Source organism: Capra hircus, chromosome 4, assembly GCF_001704415.2.
Source record: "Capra hircus breed San Clemente chromosome 4, ASM170441v1, whole genome shotgun sequence".
NCBI lineage: Eukaryota > Metazoa > Chordata > Mammalia > Artiodactyla > Bovidae > Capra > Capra hircus.
In genome coordinates, this window is record NC_030811.1 from 111,265,619 (window position 1) to 111,285,568 (window position 19,950).

The 19,950-nt window shown below is 37.4% G+C and overlaps 1 protein-coding gene across 3 annotated transcripts in view; it reads right to left on the minus strand.

Moving 5' to 3' along the window:
* Positions 1 to 19,950, minus strand: part of AKAP9 (A-kinase anchoring protein 9) — a 171,666-nt gene that overhangs the window by 117,497 nt on the left and 34,219 nt on the right. For all 3 annotated transcript variants that reach the window (XM_013963121.2, XM_013963119.2, XM_013963118.2), the window contains exons 3-7: positions 13,984 to 14,028; positions 3,606 to 3,659; positions 3,075 to 3,245; positions 2,120 to 2,275; positions 1,262 to 1,459 (exon numbers count right to left, since the gene is read on the minus strand). In XM_013963121.2, the coding sequence (XP_013818575.2) occupies positions 1,262 to 1,459; positions 2,120 to 2,275; positions 3,075 to 3,245; positions 3,606 to 3,659; positions 13,984 to 14,028 (624 nt within the window). The remainder of the gene's footprint in view (positions 1 to 1,261; positions 1,460 to 2,119; positions 2,276 to 3,074; positions 3,246 to 3,605; positions 3,660 to 13,983; positions 14,029 to 19,950) is intronic.

The window sequence follows — 19,950 nt, forward strand, 5'->3', positions numbered from 1 at the left end:
ATATATTGCACCAATTATGAAGAAAACAAAATTCAATGAAAGGGAATTGTTCTAATTTACAGACTTACCTCAAATATCACTTCCCTGCTAAGCCTACCCTGAATCACTTCCCTTATGAAGCCAGACCTGCCCAGAATTTCCAAAACATTTTTTACCCATACTTAGCCTTGTCTTGGGGTGCCTTGCATACCATGAGTTTTAGTGAAGAAAAAAGCACATTTAAGCATCACTATCTCTTGCAAGAGCCTGATGCAAAACAAGTGTTCTACAAACATCTACATAATGATTTTTAAATTACTTTGGTTGTAAATCATGTACATTTTATAATTTCAGTATCTTAAAATTGTACATTTCTAATCTCCCTAAGCAACAGTCTCTGGAATCAGACTACACAGATTTGAAAGCTGGCTCTACCAATGTATTACCTGTATACCTGGGCAATTTACTTCATCTTGCTTTGCTTTAACTTCCACATCTGAAAAATGGGGGTGATAACAGTATTTACCTCATAAGATTGTTGTGATGATTCAATGAGATAATACGTGTAAGATGCATTGAGTATTTCCTGATACCAAGTAAACAAAAACAAATGAAACCTAATACTTTTATTGTTATCCAAACAGTAGTCTCGTTGTGCTAATTTCTCAACATCCTGCAGAACTCCCTAAATTTATAAAAACTACTATACTGTATGTATAGTCTGTCCTCATTATTCAAGGATTCCAAATGTGTGAACCTGCCTACTTGTTCAAATTTATAGATAACTCCAAAATCAATACTCAGTCATTTGTAGAAGTGCATAGAGTGGTAAAAAATTTAAGCTGCTGGACATGCATGACTCAAGCTAAGATGACGTCAAACAAGATGAGCAAGGTGAGAGAACAAGGAAGGAGACAATGAGGATGGAGGTGGCAGGCAGCAGTGGAATGTACTGTAAAAATTTCTGGCTCTGCGCTAGCCCAATAGGGTTTGAATCGCAATTAGGAGGAGGGGGGTGGGGTGCTACCTTTAGACCAGTCACTTAGCACTTTTGACTTTCATGTCTCTTTTGAAAATTAAACAAGCTATAATCTACCAGAATCTTTTTAGGATTTAATATTACAATCTGTATGATACGCACAATGTTGTAAGTCAAATATACTTCAATAAAATTAAAAAATAAAATACAGTGGAAAGGGTAAAACAAATCTATATGATATGTATGTGTGTGTACATGTAGGTATGTATGTATGTATGTGTATGTGTGTGTGTATAAACATACCATTTCATATGCTCTAATTTTCTCTTGCAAGAAACTAATTTGCATTTTGAAGTCTTCTTTCTTTCTGTGATAATCTTCTAATAGGTGGTCTTGTTCTTCCAGCTGCTGCTGATGAGTGAGGATCTGCTGCTTGGCTTGTAGTAAATCTGCAGCTGTGCTACTATGCGAGCTGTTTCTCAGAGTCTCACTAGCCTGTAACTTGAAAATATAAAGAAACCCCAAAATATTAAATTCTTAAATGAGTGCACCAAGGAATGGACATCCTTTGTGGGTGTTGCTCGGCTAATAGTTGCTCTCTGGGAACTGTGCTGGATTCAGAGGTTTGAGACTCCAGCCAACACATTTCCATAGCTGATCAGATAAGTATGGGTACATTATCTAAGCTGACAGATTCCTCCCTTATCTCAAATTATTTTCTGTTGCTCATCATCAGAAACCTTGATTAATACAACTAGTTTCCTATGAATCTTATTAAAGGTAAATGGAATATATTCAATCAAGTTACATTCCAGAACCTAACTAAAATAAAGTCATACCAGGGTATGACTTCAGACATCCTTTAGACAAAGGATATAACTACAGGTTAATTTCTGCAAAAATTCACCTTATCCAACTTACAAGATTTTAAAATATAGATAAGGAAGAAGTATAAAGAAACTAATAGCATAAAACCGCTCAAGAAGTATGAATTAAATTCCTAGTTAATATAACAAGTATTTACCAGTTTTTTCAACATAATACATTAAATAAGTAAACATAACCTTTAAACAAATTTATATTTGTTCTAGAAAATATGAGAAAAAATTTTAAATTCATTATTAAAAATTTAATAAAGTTTCTTCTACTAGTAATACTTACATGCTGGAATTGAATCTGTAATTTTTGACTCTGCTCTGTCAACTCTAAAAATTCTCTCATTGTCTCATCCTTTTCTCTTCTTGCTTGTTGTAAATTAGCAGTGAGCTGGGTTATGATGCCATCTCTCTGCTTAATGGCAGCTTCAAATTCTTGCAACTAAAAAACATCAGTGAAAATTAAAAGTGCTACACTTATTTTTCTAACAAAAAAATACATATTAGCACAGGTAACTTCAAAAATAAGATATTCAAAATGCATTGGCAGAATTATTACAATTTGTAAGCAGTGTTTTCCATATTTGAAGGCTATTATCTTGCAATCAGTTTTACTTCCAAACCAACTCTAAAAAGATTATCTGAACTAGGGAACAAAATACATTAGATTTGACTTACCCATATATCTACTTCTAGAAGGACAAGTGTCTTTATATTTAGGGATGCTCCAGTGTTTGTAGGTATTACCATGATAGCCACACTTAAGCCTTACTTGTTTCTAGAGAAGGTGAAACTGAAATATATTCTGTCGTCCCCATCAACGTCTTACTTCACCTTGTTTTCATAAATGACTGCCACAAACTAACAGATGTCATTTTAACTATAAGAAGTTATTTACAAAGACCTGCTGACAGGTTTAATGAGTCTAAGTCATAATGTATTGACGTGGTTTACAATATAAGTTTCTCTCAGGCTGACTACAAAAATATCCATCCATACTGAAGTGATTTCATTCTAGCTATCTCATAAAGTTTAATAAAATGTCTATGCTATATTTAGGCTTATTAATGGACTAGTTTTAACCAATGCTGTTTATGATATATATAAGGACAAATATCACGAGGTGACTCTAAGTCACAATTTAAAAATCCCATCTTTAAAGAATGTATCTATACTACCATTCAAATTTCCTATTTTTGTTTTGTGAGTAAGAAAACAAAAGCCACATAAGGTAAACACACCTGCTTCAGTCCTTCGGTCCCATAGGTAGCCCTCATTTCTTCTAGTTCTCTGTTGAGCTCTTCAATCTCATGTTGTTTCCCAGCCAATTCACTTTCCATCATCTCTAGGTGGGTCTGATTGTATTGTGCTCCATGTTCAGAATAAGAATCATCAACACCAAATTCTTCTTCCTATGCCAACCCAGATTTTAAATAATTCAGTACTAGCAACATTTTCTCGGGAAAAGAGATTCAAAAACTGAATCCCACAGCAAAGTCCACTTTAAACATCACTCATCACCTGGGAATTTACCAACATGACAACCTACTTTGTTGTTAATGTGATAAATACCTCAAGAGCAAAAACAAGATATCTGCAAATTCTGTTACAACTGAGTTTTACAACAAAAGGTGGATAATTTTGTTTTGTTATACATTAAAAGCATTTAGAAATCACACACAGAAAGAAATACATGCAGGAAAAAGCTTTGTTAGTAACCAGCTTTAAATAGAATGAAACATTAGTATCATAAGTAGTTTTAAATACTGTACCCTTAATAATTCTGTAGGCTTTCCTGTTCTCACCACAAAACTGCAACCATTTACCTGTATAAAAACAATTTCCTGAAATATTATGATTTTAGAATTTTATTTAAAGCTAAAAATTGATTTGTGCTCACAGTATCTATGCTTTTCTTATGCCTAAGGAAAATGCCACACTGGCAAAAACAAACACAGTGATTAAATTTAAACATCTAAAAACATTTTGCCTGTTTCAAATGCCACTGACTCCTCATACATTTGAGTGCTCACAATGAAAATGACTCTGTGCTACACACATTTCCATCTAAGTGAATTAACGCACTAAGCACAGTTTCTCTTCTGTCCCAGATCCTCCTCTACAAAACACCTAAAATCATGTAAATAATTGGTTTCTGATAATGCCCTATTGATTTAAAAGTGAAACTGTTTACTGGTCTAAGTCTACTGGAGAGCAGGCGAGGAAGGAAGAGGAGATGAAGAGCTGAGGAAAACTCCCCCAAGAACTTTCGCCTGGGGGTACTATGAGAGCCTTGCCAACTCTGACAGACGCAGAGACTCTCCATAATACAAATGCCTCTATCACCGACATTTTGTGGTAGGAGGAAGAAAGTTGACAGAATAGGTCTCTGAGGCCGACCTGGAGGCCGATTAATTTCAAATCAATTAATCTATTCAATAACCCCTACTTTCCCCCTAACAGCAAACAACTGAACTTCATTCTTGCTTACATCTTACTTTTTCACATTTTATGTTAACAGAATCCAAGTTATGAAGCTTTTAATACTGAAATACATAGCGTATCCTAGAATTAGGATTAGATCTATATGGATCACAACACTATAAAAGGGGGGATGATCCTAATTAAGAGTTCTTTATAAAGTCTGATTCCTTTCCTTTTTCGCCAAGGATAATTTCAGAAAACAAAACCAAAGTGTAAAAAATTCACCTTTATGGCAACGCATTATTGCAATTGTGAAAACTATCAAAACACAGCAGTACTAACTCTATTAAGATTATTAATAAAATCACTTGTGATAACTTTCAATTAAATTCATCTAAATTTCAACTAGCTTTCTTTGATTTTTTAAAAATTTATTTATTTTAATTGTAGGATAATTGCTTTACAGTACTGTGATGGTTTTTGCCGTACAGCAACATGAATTGGCCATAGGTATATACGTGTCTCCCCCAATCTGAACCTACCTTCTACCTTCCTCCCCACCCGTTACACAGCACTTTGATAAATGTCTACTAAAACTTTTTCTTTAGGGTAACAGAGTAATTAAATGGATTTTATGAATATTTTCAAATATCATACTAAGCAAAGGATATTCCTTTAAGTGGTAATGATATCACTATCACATAAATTAGTTATCTATTTATTTTAACTGTATATACAAACATACTACATAGCCAACATTCAGCCTAAATTTTCTGTAAGTTGAGCACATTTTAAACTTGAGCTACTCATATGCATTGGCTTCTATGCATAAAATACTATATGACTTTTCAAAACTTAATTGTCTTAGTATAATAAATATAAGAATTCTGCCAATAATTTTTAAAAATTCAGTATCATGTAAATGGGTAATAAAAGATTATACACCAGAACTAAACTAAAACCAACCATATTTCAAAGTTAAAACAGAAACACTCCTCAGAATATTAGGATCGTTAATAGCAATGAACTATTATGTTTTTAAATCTAGATAATTACTTCACTGTACCTAAAGGGTAGAGCATTTGTCTCATCCTTTACAATAGCCTTTTAAAGCAATACCTTGTAAGCCATAATATCAAAGTACATTAATAACTTGAAACATGAAGATTAGATGAACAGACTCCTTCAACTAAAAAATAATAACTTTTCTTAATGTCCTTCTTCACTGTGGCCATCTGTCAAAATTATTTAACCTTTAGGTTATACCAATATAGTCTTGTTGAATTCACAAGTTATTCCACCTGTGTAGACAACGTGAAGATTTGGGAAAGTACATAAGATGCATTCTAAATGTTAAAATGTTCTATAGGGTACCATTTCCTAAATATACTGCTATTCAGAAAAAACTCAGAGGAAAGATCACTCTTATAACTATGTTCTTCACACAGAAACTTTTCAGGGAACATCAGTTCAAAAACAGAAGAATAACTTATCTTTTATTGATGATTAATACTTTACTCTCATACTTAATCTGACGTGTGTACAAAAATTTGAATAATGGATGTTTAAATAAAAAATAGAATCTGATAGTTCAAAAAGTTCATAAAAATTACAGGACTTCAGTACGCCTAGCTGACTTTTGGATTAGAGCCAAGAAACTAAGGAGGTTAAGATCATTCATTCAAAGTTAAGTATCAAGCACCACGTTGTACACCTTCAATAAACACAGTTTTAAACTGTCCATTATACCTTAATAGAGTAGAGGCAGGCAGGGAGAAAATTTTTTAAATGGTGAAGTTAAAAAAAAACAAAGAAAGAAATCCAAGCCAAAGTTGAAAGGCTGTTGAAAGGCTAAGTTCACATTACTCAACGGCTGGCTATAGTCTATATCTCCAATCCCAGTCAGTTATTTCAAAAATGTCATGAGTCATGTAAGTGACTTGGTTAAGAAATACTGAATAATGGAATCTGAATAATGAAATCCATAATGAGACTGTATGCTCTCCTATCATTTCATCTTTCTACACACAGCAAAGCATATTTATTTGTTTTATCTCTATGTATTGCCTGTAGCATTTCTGACTTTTCCCAAATAACCCTGCTCAAAGGCTGTCAATAAAAATATTTTATGTAAATATGATATTTGAGATATGAAAATGTCCCTTCTCCAAGAACTGAAAAGATTATGTATAATTTGAGTTAATTTGTAAAATGGGCATTTTCCATTTAGTCTGATTTCGCTAGTACACATAATTGAATATATTTTAATACAGAACAGATCTTAGTTAGGTCATAGGATAAATTATCTGACTAATGCTTTCTAGACCTGAATCCATTTTTTAAGCCAAGGAGAATACTAATCATACAAGTCAAGAACATTAAGCACATACCATATCTACCAAAGTAAAATTTCCAAGCTACTTTTAATTAAACATATAATTGGAATCTGAAATCCTTCTGAGAATAATTTGTTTTAAAAAATCCATCTGTTTCTTACAAACTTAGTATGAAGAAAAGCATACTTCCGTTGAAGCACTATAAAAACATTTCGTTTGCTGATTGTTTTTCATGTATCAAATATTATATTAAGATCACCAAATAACCCTCAAAACAACCCTATGAGATAAATACTATTTCCACCATTTTACAGGTAAGGAAGCTGTATTTCAGAGTTTAAGCGAGGTATCCAGCTTCAAACAGCTCAGAGATCAGAAATCTAAACACACACTTTCTGGGCTCCACAGCCGCTGCCTTTTTATATTATCTTATTTCCCTATGCAGCAGAAAAATGACAGTGAAATTTAGACAAAATACAACATAATTATGTGTCTTATGATTAAAACTATACAGTTTTGAAATTTTAAAATTAATCAAATGCAAACCAAAGCAGCCAAGATGATCAAACTTTGCAAATCTGTAATGTGTAGTTATGTGTTGCTTAGAAAGGAATTTCATTTTTGAGGGGTATAATTCAGAAGCAACCTCTAAGAGTTCTAATATGAAGAGTATTATGTGAGATTTATTCCTTGGTTTATTTTTTATTGAAATGCATTTAATATACCATGTTGTGTATTCCTTAGTTTATAAAACTGAACTACTGAAGAGTTTTCTGTCTTCTAACACAGAGAATATGGATTAGAACTTCCTTGAAATTCTATCTCGGTCAAATCAGTCCAATATAATTAAATCAACTGACTAGACCTAAGACTAGTCCAGAGGATCATGGATTGAAGCCAGTATCCATTTTAGCAATCTTGATATGACATCATCAAATGTTTCACAGATTATGAATTTTTCTACTGTATTCTATAGACAAATTAAAATATGTAAGTTTTTCAAAGTATAATCCATTATGAATTGAGGCCCCAAATGGGTAATATTAAAATGATTATGATTCAAATCTGTCAAAGATTATTTGATAATTATCTTTCAATGTAAACTTCTAAATCACTAATTTTTTTCAAACTATAAATCACCTAACTGAGCTTTAGTGGTCAGCATCAGAAAAAGTATCAGAGGACTGGTCACACAGTAAAAGTAACTTTTGCTGAAAATTTAGTTTAAAAAAAAATATATACGTATGAATTAGTATATATTATGTGCACAATTATTCACGTATATTGCTTTTGTTCAGTCACATGGTTGTGTCCCACTCTTTGAGACCCCATGGACTGCAGCACGTCAGGCCTCCCTGTCCCTCACCATCTCCTGAAGTTTGTCCAAGTTCATGACCACTGTATCAGTGACACCATCCAGCCATCTCATCCTCTGACACTTTCTTCTCCTTTAGCTCTCAATCTTTCCCAGCATCAGGGACATTTCCAATGAGTTGGCTGTTGGCATCAGGTGACCAAAATACTGGAGCTTCAGCATCAGTCCTTCCAATGAATATTCAGAGTTGATTTCCCTTAAAATCGATTGGTTTGATCTCCTTGCAGTCCAAGGGACTCTCAAGAGTCTTCTCCAGCACCACAAGTCAAAGGCATCAATACTTCGGCACTCCGCCTTCTTTACGGTCCAGCTCTCACAACCGTATGTGACCACTGCATAGACTATCATAGCCTTGACTATATGGACATTTGCCAGCAGAGTGATGTCTCTGCTTTTCAACATGTTGTCTAAGTTTGTCACAGCTTTCCTGCCAAGAAGCAACAGTCTTCTGATTTCATGGCTACAGTCACCATCCACAGTGATTTTACAGACCAAAATGAGGAAATCTGTTACTGTTTCCCCCTTTTCCCCTTCTATTTGCCATGAAGTAATGGGGCTGGACAACCCACACCAGTGTTCTTGCCTGGAGAATCCCAGGGATGGGGGAGCCTGGTGGGCTGTTGTCTCTGGGGTCGCACAGTCGGACACGACTGAAGCGACTGAGCAGCAGCAGCAGCAGCTCTGGGGCTGGATGCCATGATCTTAGTTAAGTTTTAAGCTGGCTCTTTCGCTCTCTTCCTTCACCCTCATTAAGAGGCTCTCTAGTTCCTCTTTGCATTCTGCCATTAGAGTGGTATCATCCACATATCTGAGGTTGTTGATGTTTCTCCCACCTATCTTGATTCCAACTTGTAACTCATCCAGCCAGGCATTTCTCACGATGTGCTCAGTGTATAGGCTAAACAAACATGGTGACAGCGGGCAGCACTGTCATATTCCTTTCTCAAGCTTGAATTAATTAGTTGTTCCATACACGGTTGTAACTGTTGCTTCTTGACCTGGACACAGGTTTCTCAAGAGACAGGTAAGATGGTCTGGTATTCCCATCTCTTTAAGAGCTTTCCACAGTTTACTATGATCCACACAGTCAAAGGCTTTAGTATAGCTGATGAAACAGAGGTAGATGTTTTTCTGAAATTCACCTGCTTTCTCTATGATCCAGCAAATATTGGCAACTTGATCTCTGGTTCCTCTCCTTTTCTAAACCCAGCTTGGCCATCTGGAAGCTCTTTGGTTCACATACTGCTGAAGCCTGGCATGCAAGATTTTAACTATGACCCTACTAGCATGGGAGATGAGTGCAACAGTATATTCATGTGTATAACTATACGTATATACGTATATACGTAATATCTATGTGCTGCGCACTTAAGTCACTCAGTCGTGTCCGACTCTTTGAGACCCCATGGACTATAGCCCACCAGGCTCCTCAGTTCATGGGGATTCTCCAGGCAAGAATACTGGAGTGGACTGCCATGCCCTCCTCCAGGGGATCTTCACAACCCAAGGACTGAACCCAGGTCTCCCACATATAGGCGAATTCTTTACCATCTGAGCCACTAGGGAAGCCCTATGGAACACACATGTAAATATATAAAATAACTTGTACATATGTATGTAAAATATAGTTCTTACTGTTGAAACATGCTCAGTAGATTCTAACTTTTATCTGTAAGACTTACATTTAAAATTATTTTTACCTAACTTTGAAACACATCATACTTACTAGGTATCAGATACACAGTTTCAATAAACTATTCTCGACCTAATCATAATTCCCACCAATTTTTTAAATGTAAAATATTTAGACAAAAATTCACAGTAATAAGACTTTCCAATATTATTAGTTTAGATTTTCATAAAGAACCTGAAAATCACATTTTTTAAGTCTTCGGTTTTGAATCTATATTAATAAAAGTTACATTTTACTTTCTTAGCCCACTATAATGAAATGGCTATACAAATTTTAAACAGATTTCACAGGCATGGATTACATGGTCAGATCTGTCATGACTCGGATTATAAAACATTAACTTTGGTAAAAGGAAAAAACAACACCCTGTTGTGGATGTGACTGGTGATAGAAGCAAGGTTTGATGCTGTAAAGAGCAATATTGCATAGGAACCTGGAATGTTAGGTCCATGAATCAAGGCAAATTGGAAGTGGTCAAACAGGAGATGGCAAGAGTGAACATTGACATTTTAGGAATCAGAGAACTAAAGTGGACTGGAATGGGTGAATTTAACTCAGATGACCATTTTATCTACTACAGTGGGCAAGAATCCCTTAGAAGAAATGGAGTGGCCCTCACAGTCAACAAAAAAGTCCAAAATACAATACTTCAATGCACTCTCAAAAACGACAGAATGATCTCTATTTGTTTCCAAGGCAAACCATTCAGTATCACGGTAATCCAAGCCAATGTCCTGACCAGTAATGCTAAAGAAGCTGAAGTTGAACGGTTCTATGAAAAGCTACAAGACCTTTTAGAATTAACACCCAAAAAAGATGTCCTTTTCATTATAGGGGACTGGAATGCCAAAGCAGGAAGTCAAGAAACACCTGGAGTAACAGGCAAATTTGGCCTTGGAGTACAGAATGAAGCAGGGCAAAGACTAATAGAGTTTTGCCACGAACACATGGGTCATACCAAACACCATCTTCCAACAACATAAGAGAAGACTCTACACATGGACATCACCAGATGGCCAACACCGAAATCGGAGTAATTATATTCTTTGCAGCCAAAAATGGAGAAGCACTACACAGTCAGCAAAAACAAGACTGGGAGCTGACTGTGGCTCAGATCATGAACTCCTTATTGCCAAATTCAGATTGAAATTGAAGAAAATAGGGAAAACTACTAGACCACTCTACATGACCTAAATCAAATCCCTTATCATTATACAGTGGAAGTGAGAAATAGATTTAAGGGACTAGATCTGATAGACAGAGTGTCTGATCAACTATGGACAGAGGTTTGTGATATTGTACAGGGATAAAGACCATCCCCCAAAAAAAGAAATGCAAAAGGCAAAATGGCTGTCTGAGGAGGCCTTACAAATAGCTGTGAAAAGAAGAGAGGTGAAAGGAAAGATATACCCATTTGAATGCAGTGTTCCAAAGAATAGCAAGGAGAAATAAGAAAGCCTTCCTCAGTGATCAGTGCAAAGAAATAGAGGAAAATCATAGAATGGGAAAGACTAGAGATCTCTTCAAGAAAATCAGAGATACCACGGGAACATTTCATGCAAAGATGCGCTCAATAAAGGACAGAAATGGTACGGACCTAACAGAAGCAGAAGATATTAAGAAGAGGTGGCAAGAATACACAGAAGAACTGTACAAAAAAGATCTTCACAACCCAGATAATCACGATGGTGTGATCACTCACCTAGATGCAGACATCCTGGAATGTGAGTCAAGTGGGCCTTAGGAAGCATCACAATAAACAAAGTTAGTGGAGGTGATGGAATTCCAGTTGACCTGTTTCAAATCCTGAAAGATGATGCTGTGAAAATGCTGCACTCAATATGCCAGCAAATCTGGAAAACTCAGCAGTGGTCACAGGACTGGAAAAAGTCGGTTTTCATTCCAATCCCAAAGAAAGGCAATGCAAAGGAATGCTCAAACTACCGCACAATTGCACTCATCTCTCATGCTAGTAAAGTAATGCTCAAAATTCTCCAAGGCAGGCTTCAGCAATATGTGAACCACGAACTTCCAGATGTTCAAGCCGAATTTAGAAAAGGCAGAGGAACCAGAGATCAAATTGCCAACATCCACTGGATCATCGAAAAACAAAGCGAGTTCCACAAAAACATCTATTTCTGCCCTACTGACTATGCCAAAGCCGTTGACTGTGTGGATCACAATAAACTGTGGAAAATTTTGAAAGAGATGGGAATACCAGACCACCTGACCTGCCTCTTGAGAAACCTGTATGCAGGTCAGGAAGCAACAGTTAGAACTGGACATGAAACAACAGACTGGTTCCAAATAGGAAAAGGAGTACATCAAGGCTGCATACTGTCACCCTGCTTATTTAATGTATATGCAGAGTACATCATGAGAAATGCTGGGCTGGATGAAGCACAAGCTGGAATCAAGATTGCTAGGAGAAATATCAATAAGCTCAGATATGCAGATGACACCACCCTACGGCAGAAAGAAGAACTAAAAAGCCTCTTGATCAAAGTGAAACAGAAGAGTAAAAAAGCTGCCTTAAAGCTCAACATTCAGAAAACTAAGATCACGGCATCTGGTCCATCACTTCATGCCAAATAGATGGTGAACAAGTGGAAAAAGTGGCAGACTTTATTTTTCTGGGCTCCAAAATCACTGCAGATGGTGACTGCAACCATGAAATTAAAAGACGCTTACTCCTTGGAAGGAAAGTTATGACCAACCTAGACAGCATATTCAAAAGCAGAGACATTACTTTACCAACAAAGGTCCATCTAGTCAAGGCTATGGTTTTTCCAGCAGTCATGTATGGATGTGAGAGTTGGACTATAAAGAAAGCTGAGCGCTGAAGAAATGATGCTTTTGAACTGTGGTGTGGAGAAGACTCTTGAGAGTCCCTTGGACTGCAAGGAGATTCAACCAGTCCATACTAAAGGAAATCAGTCCTGAATATTCACTGGAAGGACTGATGTTGAAGCTGAAACTCCAATACTTTGGCCATCTGATGCAAAGAGCTGTCTCATTTGAAAAGACCCTGAGGCTGGGAAAGATTGAAGGCAGAAGGAGAAGGGGACGGCAGAGGATGAGATGGTTGGATGGCATCACCGACTCTATGGACATGAGTTTGAGAAAACTCCAGGAGTTGGTGATGGACAGGGAGGCCTGGCATGCTGCAGTCCACGGGGTCACAAAAGACACAACTGAATGACTGAACTGAACTGCTAAAGAAAAAAATGCACTTTGTGGAATTGTAGGCTGCCCCAGTCTCCAGTGGTTCAAGTATCAAACCATCTTAAACTTTCAATTGAGAAGCTCTAGAAGTAGGTTATTATAGAAGAGAAAAGTAATGTTTTCATATCTAAGATCCATATTTAAAGCCACAGGGCAGATTCTCTGAATTGCAACCTGTAATTTAAAACTGAGATATTACCCATAAAGCCAACTTTATGTAGCTTAAATTAGGAAATAATTTATTTATTTAACATCGGTTAATTATTTTCCTGGTGAGAATCACTAATAAGTATATTCCCAGCTTTCAATCACCTTAAACTTTTAAAATCTAACAGTTCTTTCTCCCATTAGCAATCCAAAACAGTATTAAGTTCATTTAAGAACATGAAGTTTTTTTTCTGTTAGACAACTACAGTAAATCAAAACTTATACGAGGTTTGACAGAAAACGACAAAATTCCGTAAAGCAATTATCAAATAAATACATTCAAAGAAAACTTATAGAATATAATGAGGTGTTCAACCATTCAGAGTAAGAAAGTTTTCCATGTCCTCAAATATTGGACCAAAAATAAATGACAATCATGTCTAAAGGAAAAAGATAAACAGCAGATTTATCAACACATAAGGAAAGTATCTCCTAAAGTGCCCCATGCCCACATTAGCCTTTATCACCTAAAAGTCACTACTGCAACATTAATTTCCATAAATGGATTTACATAATTAACTAGAATTCAAGCATTTGTAAAATAACATTACACAAAATAAAATAGCCTATATTATAAAAGGTTTACTGTGTTAATTATAACCTTATAACAAAACCCAATTTCAAACACTTTCCTAGAAACTAAAACAAGGTCCACATCTAATTAAGGACCACGTTACTCAAAGAGATTTAAGACTTTAATTAATAATCTGAAAAAAGAAGTCAGAAAAACATAAACTTCAAGTTTTTCAGGTTACTTATATCATACTATGCTAATTTTTATTATATTTACAAAATAATAAAAACATGTGAGTTGTAAGTAATAAAAAACTAATAATCAGTAATAATTTTTAAAAACATAAAATGTTAATCACAATGCTACTTATTCTTACCTCTGAGCTATAATCATCTGCTGTGGTTGAAATTTCACTTTCTGGCTAAAAAAGAAAGCAAAAACTGATTATTTAAGGTCTTTCTAAAACTCTATGGGGTCTACGGGGTCACACAGAGTCAGACATGACTGAAGCAACTTAGCAGCAGCAGCAGCAGCATGGCGAAATAACATCTAAAATTTATGACTAGACAATTTTCTAAGTATAAGAGTATCAACATGCACTTTCATACAGGTTTTTCACATAGTACAAATCACTTCTAAGGAAAGAGGACCAAATAAGATAGCATCCTTCTAATTCCTATACTTCTTTTAAATAAAATAGTCCTAAGTAATTACTCAAAAAAGTTCAATTTCTTTAATATAAAGAATCATCAACCTTGGTACTAGAAAAATAGTAACAAGATGAAGAAAATTACCAACTTCTGTTGTTATTAACACTGTTGCAGATTACAAAAAATTTTTAAACATTTCTGCCTCATCCTCATATCCCTGGTATTTGTGTAAGAAGTGAGTGGCTTTTCCAAGCTTCCCTCAGCTTAGAAGTACTCAGAAGAGTCGAGGAGAAAACCCAAATTTTCACTGCTTCCACTGTCTTAGAATATAATTTTACAAGTGAAAAAAGAGACCTAGATATTTCTTTTTTTCATTCAACAAATACAAATCATACCTGCACTCAATATAGGAGCACCGAAATGAAGAGAACAAATACAAACAGACATAAAGGGAGAAACTGGCGGAATATAATAATAGAAGACTTTAATGCCCCACTGACATCAATGCACAGGTCTTCCAGGCAGAAAATCAAACCACAGTAGAGATCATAAATGATGCAACAGAACAAGTAGACTTGATTGATATTTTCTGGACATTACATCTCCAAAATACACATTCTTTTTTAAGCACATATAAGCATTCTCTAGGACAGACCCCATACTAAGACACATGGTAACCTTGGACAACGGACATCAAGGAGATCCAACCAGTTCATCCTAAAGGAAATCAGTCCTAAATATTCACTGGAAGGACTGATGCTGAGGCTGAAGCTCCAATACTCTAGCCACCTGATGCAAAGAACCGACTCATTTGAAAAGACCCTGATGCTGGGAAAGATTGAAGGTGGGAGGAGAAGGGCACGACAGAGGATGAGATGGTTGGATGGCATCACCGACTGGATGTGAGTCTGAGGTAAGCTCCGGGAGTTGGCGATGGACAGGGAGGCCTGGCGTGCTGCAGCCCATGCATGGGGTCACAGAGTCGGACAAGACTGAGCAACGGAACTGAACCGAAGCCTAAACATATTTAAGAGGACAGAAATTATTTTAAGCATCTTTTGTAATCACAACAGCATGAAATTAGAAATCAACTCCATCTTTTTTTTTTATCACAACAGCATGAAACTAAAAATCAATCACAGAAAGATAAAAGGGGAAAAAATGATTATAGGGAGACTAAACAATATGCTGACATAAAGCAGGAGATGGTTAAGACTGAATATCTACCTCTTAGGAATCAGTGAACTAATATGGATGGGAATGGGTGAATTTAATTCAGATGACCATTATATCTACTGCTGTGGACAAGAATCCCTTAGAAGAAATGGAGTAACCCCCAGAGTCAACAAAAGAATCCAAAATGCAGTGCTTGAGTGCAACCTCAAAAATGACAGAATGATCTTGGTTCACTTCCAAGACAAACCAACCAAAATCACAGTAAACCAAGTCCACGCCGCAACCTCTGATGCCGAAGAAGCTAAAGTTGAACAGTTCTATGAATACCTACAAGACCTTCTAGAACTAACACCAATAAAGATGTCCTTTCATCACAGGGGACTGGAATGCAGTAACAAGTCAAGAGATACCCAGAATAATGTGCAAATCTGGCCTTGGTGTATGGGGCAAAGGCCAAGAATTTTGTCAAGAGAACACATAGGTCATACCAAACACTCTCCTCCAACAAAACAAGAGACAACTCTACACATGGCATCACCAGATGGTCAATACTGAAACCACATGGATCATGTTCTTTGCAGCCAAAGGTGGAGAAGCTCTATATAATCAGCAAAAGACCTGGAGCTGACTGTGGCTCAGATCATGAGCTCCTTATTGCAGAATTCAGGCTTAAATTGAATAAAGTAGGGAAGACCACTAAGCCATTCAGGTATGATCTAAATCAAATCCCTTACACATCACCCTTAGGTGATGAATAGATTCATGGGATTAGATCTAGTAGACAGAGTGCCTGAAGAACTATGGACAGAAGTTCTTAACACTGTACAGTAGGCAGTGACCAAAACCATCCCAAAGAAAAAAGAAATGCAAGAAGGCAAAGTGGTTGTCTGAGGAGGCTTTACAAGTAGCTGAGGAAAGAAGAGAAGTGAAAGCCAATGGAGAAAGGGAAAAATACACTCAACTGAATGCAGAGTTCCAAAAAACAGCAAGGAGAGATAAGAAAGCCTTCTTAAGTAAATAATGCAAAGAAATAGAGGAAAATGATTGAATGAGAAAGACTACAGATATTTCTTCAAGAAAACTGGAGATCTCAAGAGAACATTGCATGCAAGGATGAGCATGATAAAGGACAGAAATGGTAAGGACCTAACAAAAGCAGAAGAGACTCAGAAGAGGTGGCAAGAATACACTGAAGATTTATACAAAACAGATCTTAATGACCTGGACAGCCATGATGGTGTGGGCACGCACTGAGAGCCAGACACCCAGGAGTGTGAAGTCAAGTGCATCTTACAAAGCATCACTACAAACAAAGCTAGTGGAGATGATGAAATTCCAACTGAGCTGTTGAAAATCCTAAAAGATGCTGCTGTTAAAATGCTGTGCTCAATACGCCAGCAAATTTGGAAAACTCAGCAGTTGCCACAGGACTGGAAAAGGTCAGTTTTCATTCCAATCCCAAAGAAAAAAAAGAAGGTAGAAGGTAGTCAGTCACTCAGTCGTGCCTGACTCTTTGCGACCCCATGGACTGCAGTCCACCAGGCTCCTCTGTCCGTAAGATTTTCCAGGCAAGGATACTGGAATGGGTTGCCATTTCCTTCTCCAGGGGATCTTCCCAACCCAGGGATCAAACCCGGGTCTCCTGCACTGCAGGCAGATTCTTTACCGACCAAGCTACAAGGGGAGCCCAAAGACGGGCAATGTCAAAAAATGCTCAGACTTCCATACCATTGTGATCATTTCATATGCTACGCGAGGTGATGCTCAAAATCATTCAAGCTAGCCTTCAGCAGTATGTGAACTGAGAACTTCTATATATGCAAGCTGGGTTTCAAAGAGACAGAGGAACCACTGATTAAATTGCCAACATTTGCTGGATCACGGAAAAACAAGGGAGTTCCAGAAAAAACATGTATTTCTGCTTCACTGACTACCCTAAAGCGTTTGACTGTGTGGATCACAACAAATGGCGGAAAATTCTTAAAGAAATCAGAATACCAGATCCCAACACCTGTCTCCTGAGAAACCCACATGCAGGTGAGAAGCAACAGTTGGATCTGCACGTGGAACAATGGACTGGTTCAAAATCAGTAAAGGAGCACGGCAAGACTATATTGTCCCCCCGCTTCTCTAACTTACATTCAGAGGACATCATGCGAATGCCAAGCTGCATGAATCACAACATAAAATCAAGACTGCTGGGAGAAATATTAACAACCTCAGACGTGCAGATGATACCACTCTAATGGCAGACAGCAAAGAGGAACTAAAGAACCTCTTGCGTGCTTAACCGTTCAGTCATATCGGACTCTTTGTGGACCCATGGACTGTAGCCCGCCAGGCTCCTCTGTACATGCAATCCTCCAGGCAAGAATACTGGGTGGGTAGCCATTCCTTCACCAGGGAATCGTCTCCACCCAGGGATCGAACCTGTGTCTCCTGCATTGGCAGGTGGGTTATCACCATTGAGTCACCAGGGAAGCCCCCAAAGAACCCCTTAATGCGGGTGAAAGAGCAAAGTGAAAAGGCTAGCTTGAAACTCAACATTCAAAAAACTAAGATCATGGCACCCAGTCCCATCACTTTGTGGTAAATGGAATGGGAAAAAGCGGAAGCTGTAACAGATTTTATTTTCTTGGAATCCAAAATCACTGCGGATGGTGACTGCAGCCATGAAAGTAAGAAACACTTGCTCCTTGGAAGGAAAGCTGTGACAAACTTAGACAGCATCTTAAAAAGCAGAGACATCACTTCATTGACAAAGATCCATGTAGTCAAAGCTGTGGTTTTTCCCACAGTCATGTTAGGATGTGGAGCTGGATCATAATGAAGGCTGAGTGCCAAAGAATTGATGCTTTGGAATAGTTGTGCTGGAGAAGACTCTTGAGAGTCCCTTGGTCTACAAGGAAATCAAACCAATCAATCTTACAAGGAAATCAACCCTAAATATCACTGATGCTGAAGCTCCAATACATTGGCCACCTGATGTGAAGAGCTGACTCACTGAAAAAGTCCCTGATGCTGGGAAAGACTGAAGGCAAAAGGAAAAGGGCGTGGCAGAGGATGAGATGATCAGACAGCATACCAACGCAGTGCACATGCGTTTGAGTAAATTCGGGGAGATGGTGAAGGACAGTGGAGCCTGGCGTGCTATAGTCCGTAGCGTTGCAGAGTCGGGCACGACTTAATACTGAACAATAACGACAAAATAAAATGCTTCTAAAAAACCAACAGGCTTCTCTGGTGATCCAGTAGTTAAGGATCTGCCTGCCAATGCAGGGGACACCAGTTTGCTCCCTGCTCCAGGAAAGATTTCACAGGTCGCAGGGCAACTAAGCCTGTGTGCCACAACTACTGAGCCTGTGTGTGCTCTGGAACAAGAGGTGTCACCACAGTGAGAAGCACACATGCTGCAACCAGGGAGGAGACCCCACCTGCTGTAAGTAGAGAAAGCCCTTGCATTGCAATGAAGACCCAGTGCCGCCAAAAATAAACATAAATTTTAAAATTTTTAAGAAAAGTAATGGCTCAATAATGAAATCAAAGAAGAAATTAAAAATACTTGAGACATCACTTCTTGGCCTTTTGGCTAAGATCAGGTGTAAAAAAATACCTCGAGACAAATACAATGACCATGCAACCACGAGATACAGCAAAAGCAGTCCTAGCTCACAGTGACACAGCTTCCTCAAAAACAAGAAATTTCTCAAGTAAACAACCTGCCACCTAAAGGAATAAGAAAATAAGAAAAGCAAAACCTAAAGTCAGCAGACGGAAGGAAACAGTGAAGATCAGAAATAAAATAAATAAAATAGTAATTTGAAAAACAGAAATAATAAAACCAAGAGCCATTTTCTTGAAAGGACACGATCGACAAACCTCTGGCAGGGATCAGCAAGAAGAGAAAGGACCTAAATAAAATAAGAAATGAAAGGGGAGAAATAACAACTGATACCACAGGAACACAAAAAACCTTAAGAGAACACTACCAACAATTATATGCCAACAAATTGGACAACCTAGAACAGACTAGTTCCTAGAATCATACAGCCCACCAAAACTGCATCAAGATAAAGAGAGAATCTGAACAGACTTATCTCCAGAAGTCAAACAGTAGCTGTTATTTAAAAAAAACAAAGCGACATGCCTGAGAACAAGCTGGATGGCTTCACTGGGGAATTGGTAAACAAACTATTTATCCCGATCCTTCTCAAACTCTTCCAAAAGATTAAAAGGAAAGGAACACTCCCAAAGTCACTGTATTGTCACACGAGTGTATGTTCCTCGATTCTTTGTTTCGACAACAAAGATTTGGAGCGATGGACGTTAAAGCCCTCAGCGCGTCACAGCTCTCGGGTCTTCGACAAACCGCGTTATAGCTCCTAGGCAAATCAGTGTTACAGCTCTATTTTATTTAGAAGCTAGCAGGAGAATCCATCCTCCAAGCGTGAGGGCGTGCCAACCCAAACACTCGAAGAGAAGGGAGTGGAGGAGCACGTGGGGGAGGGAGAGAGAGA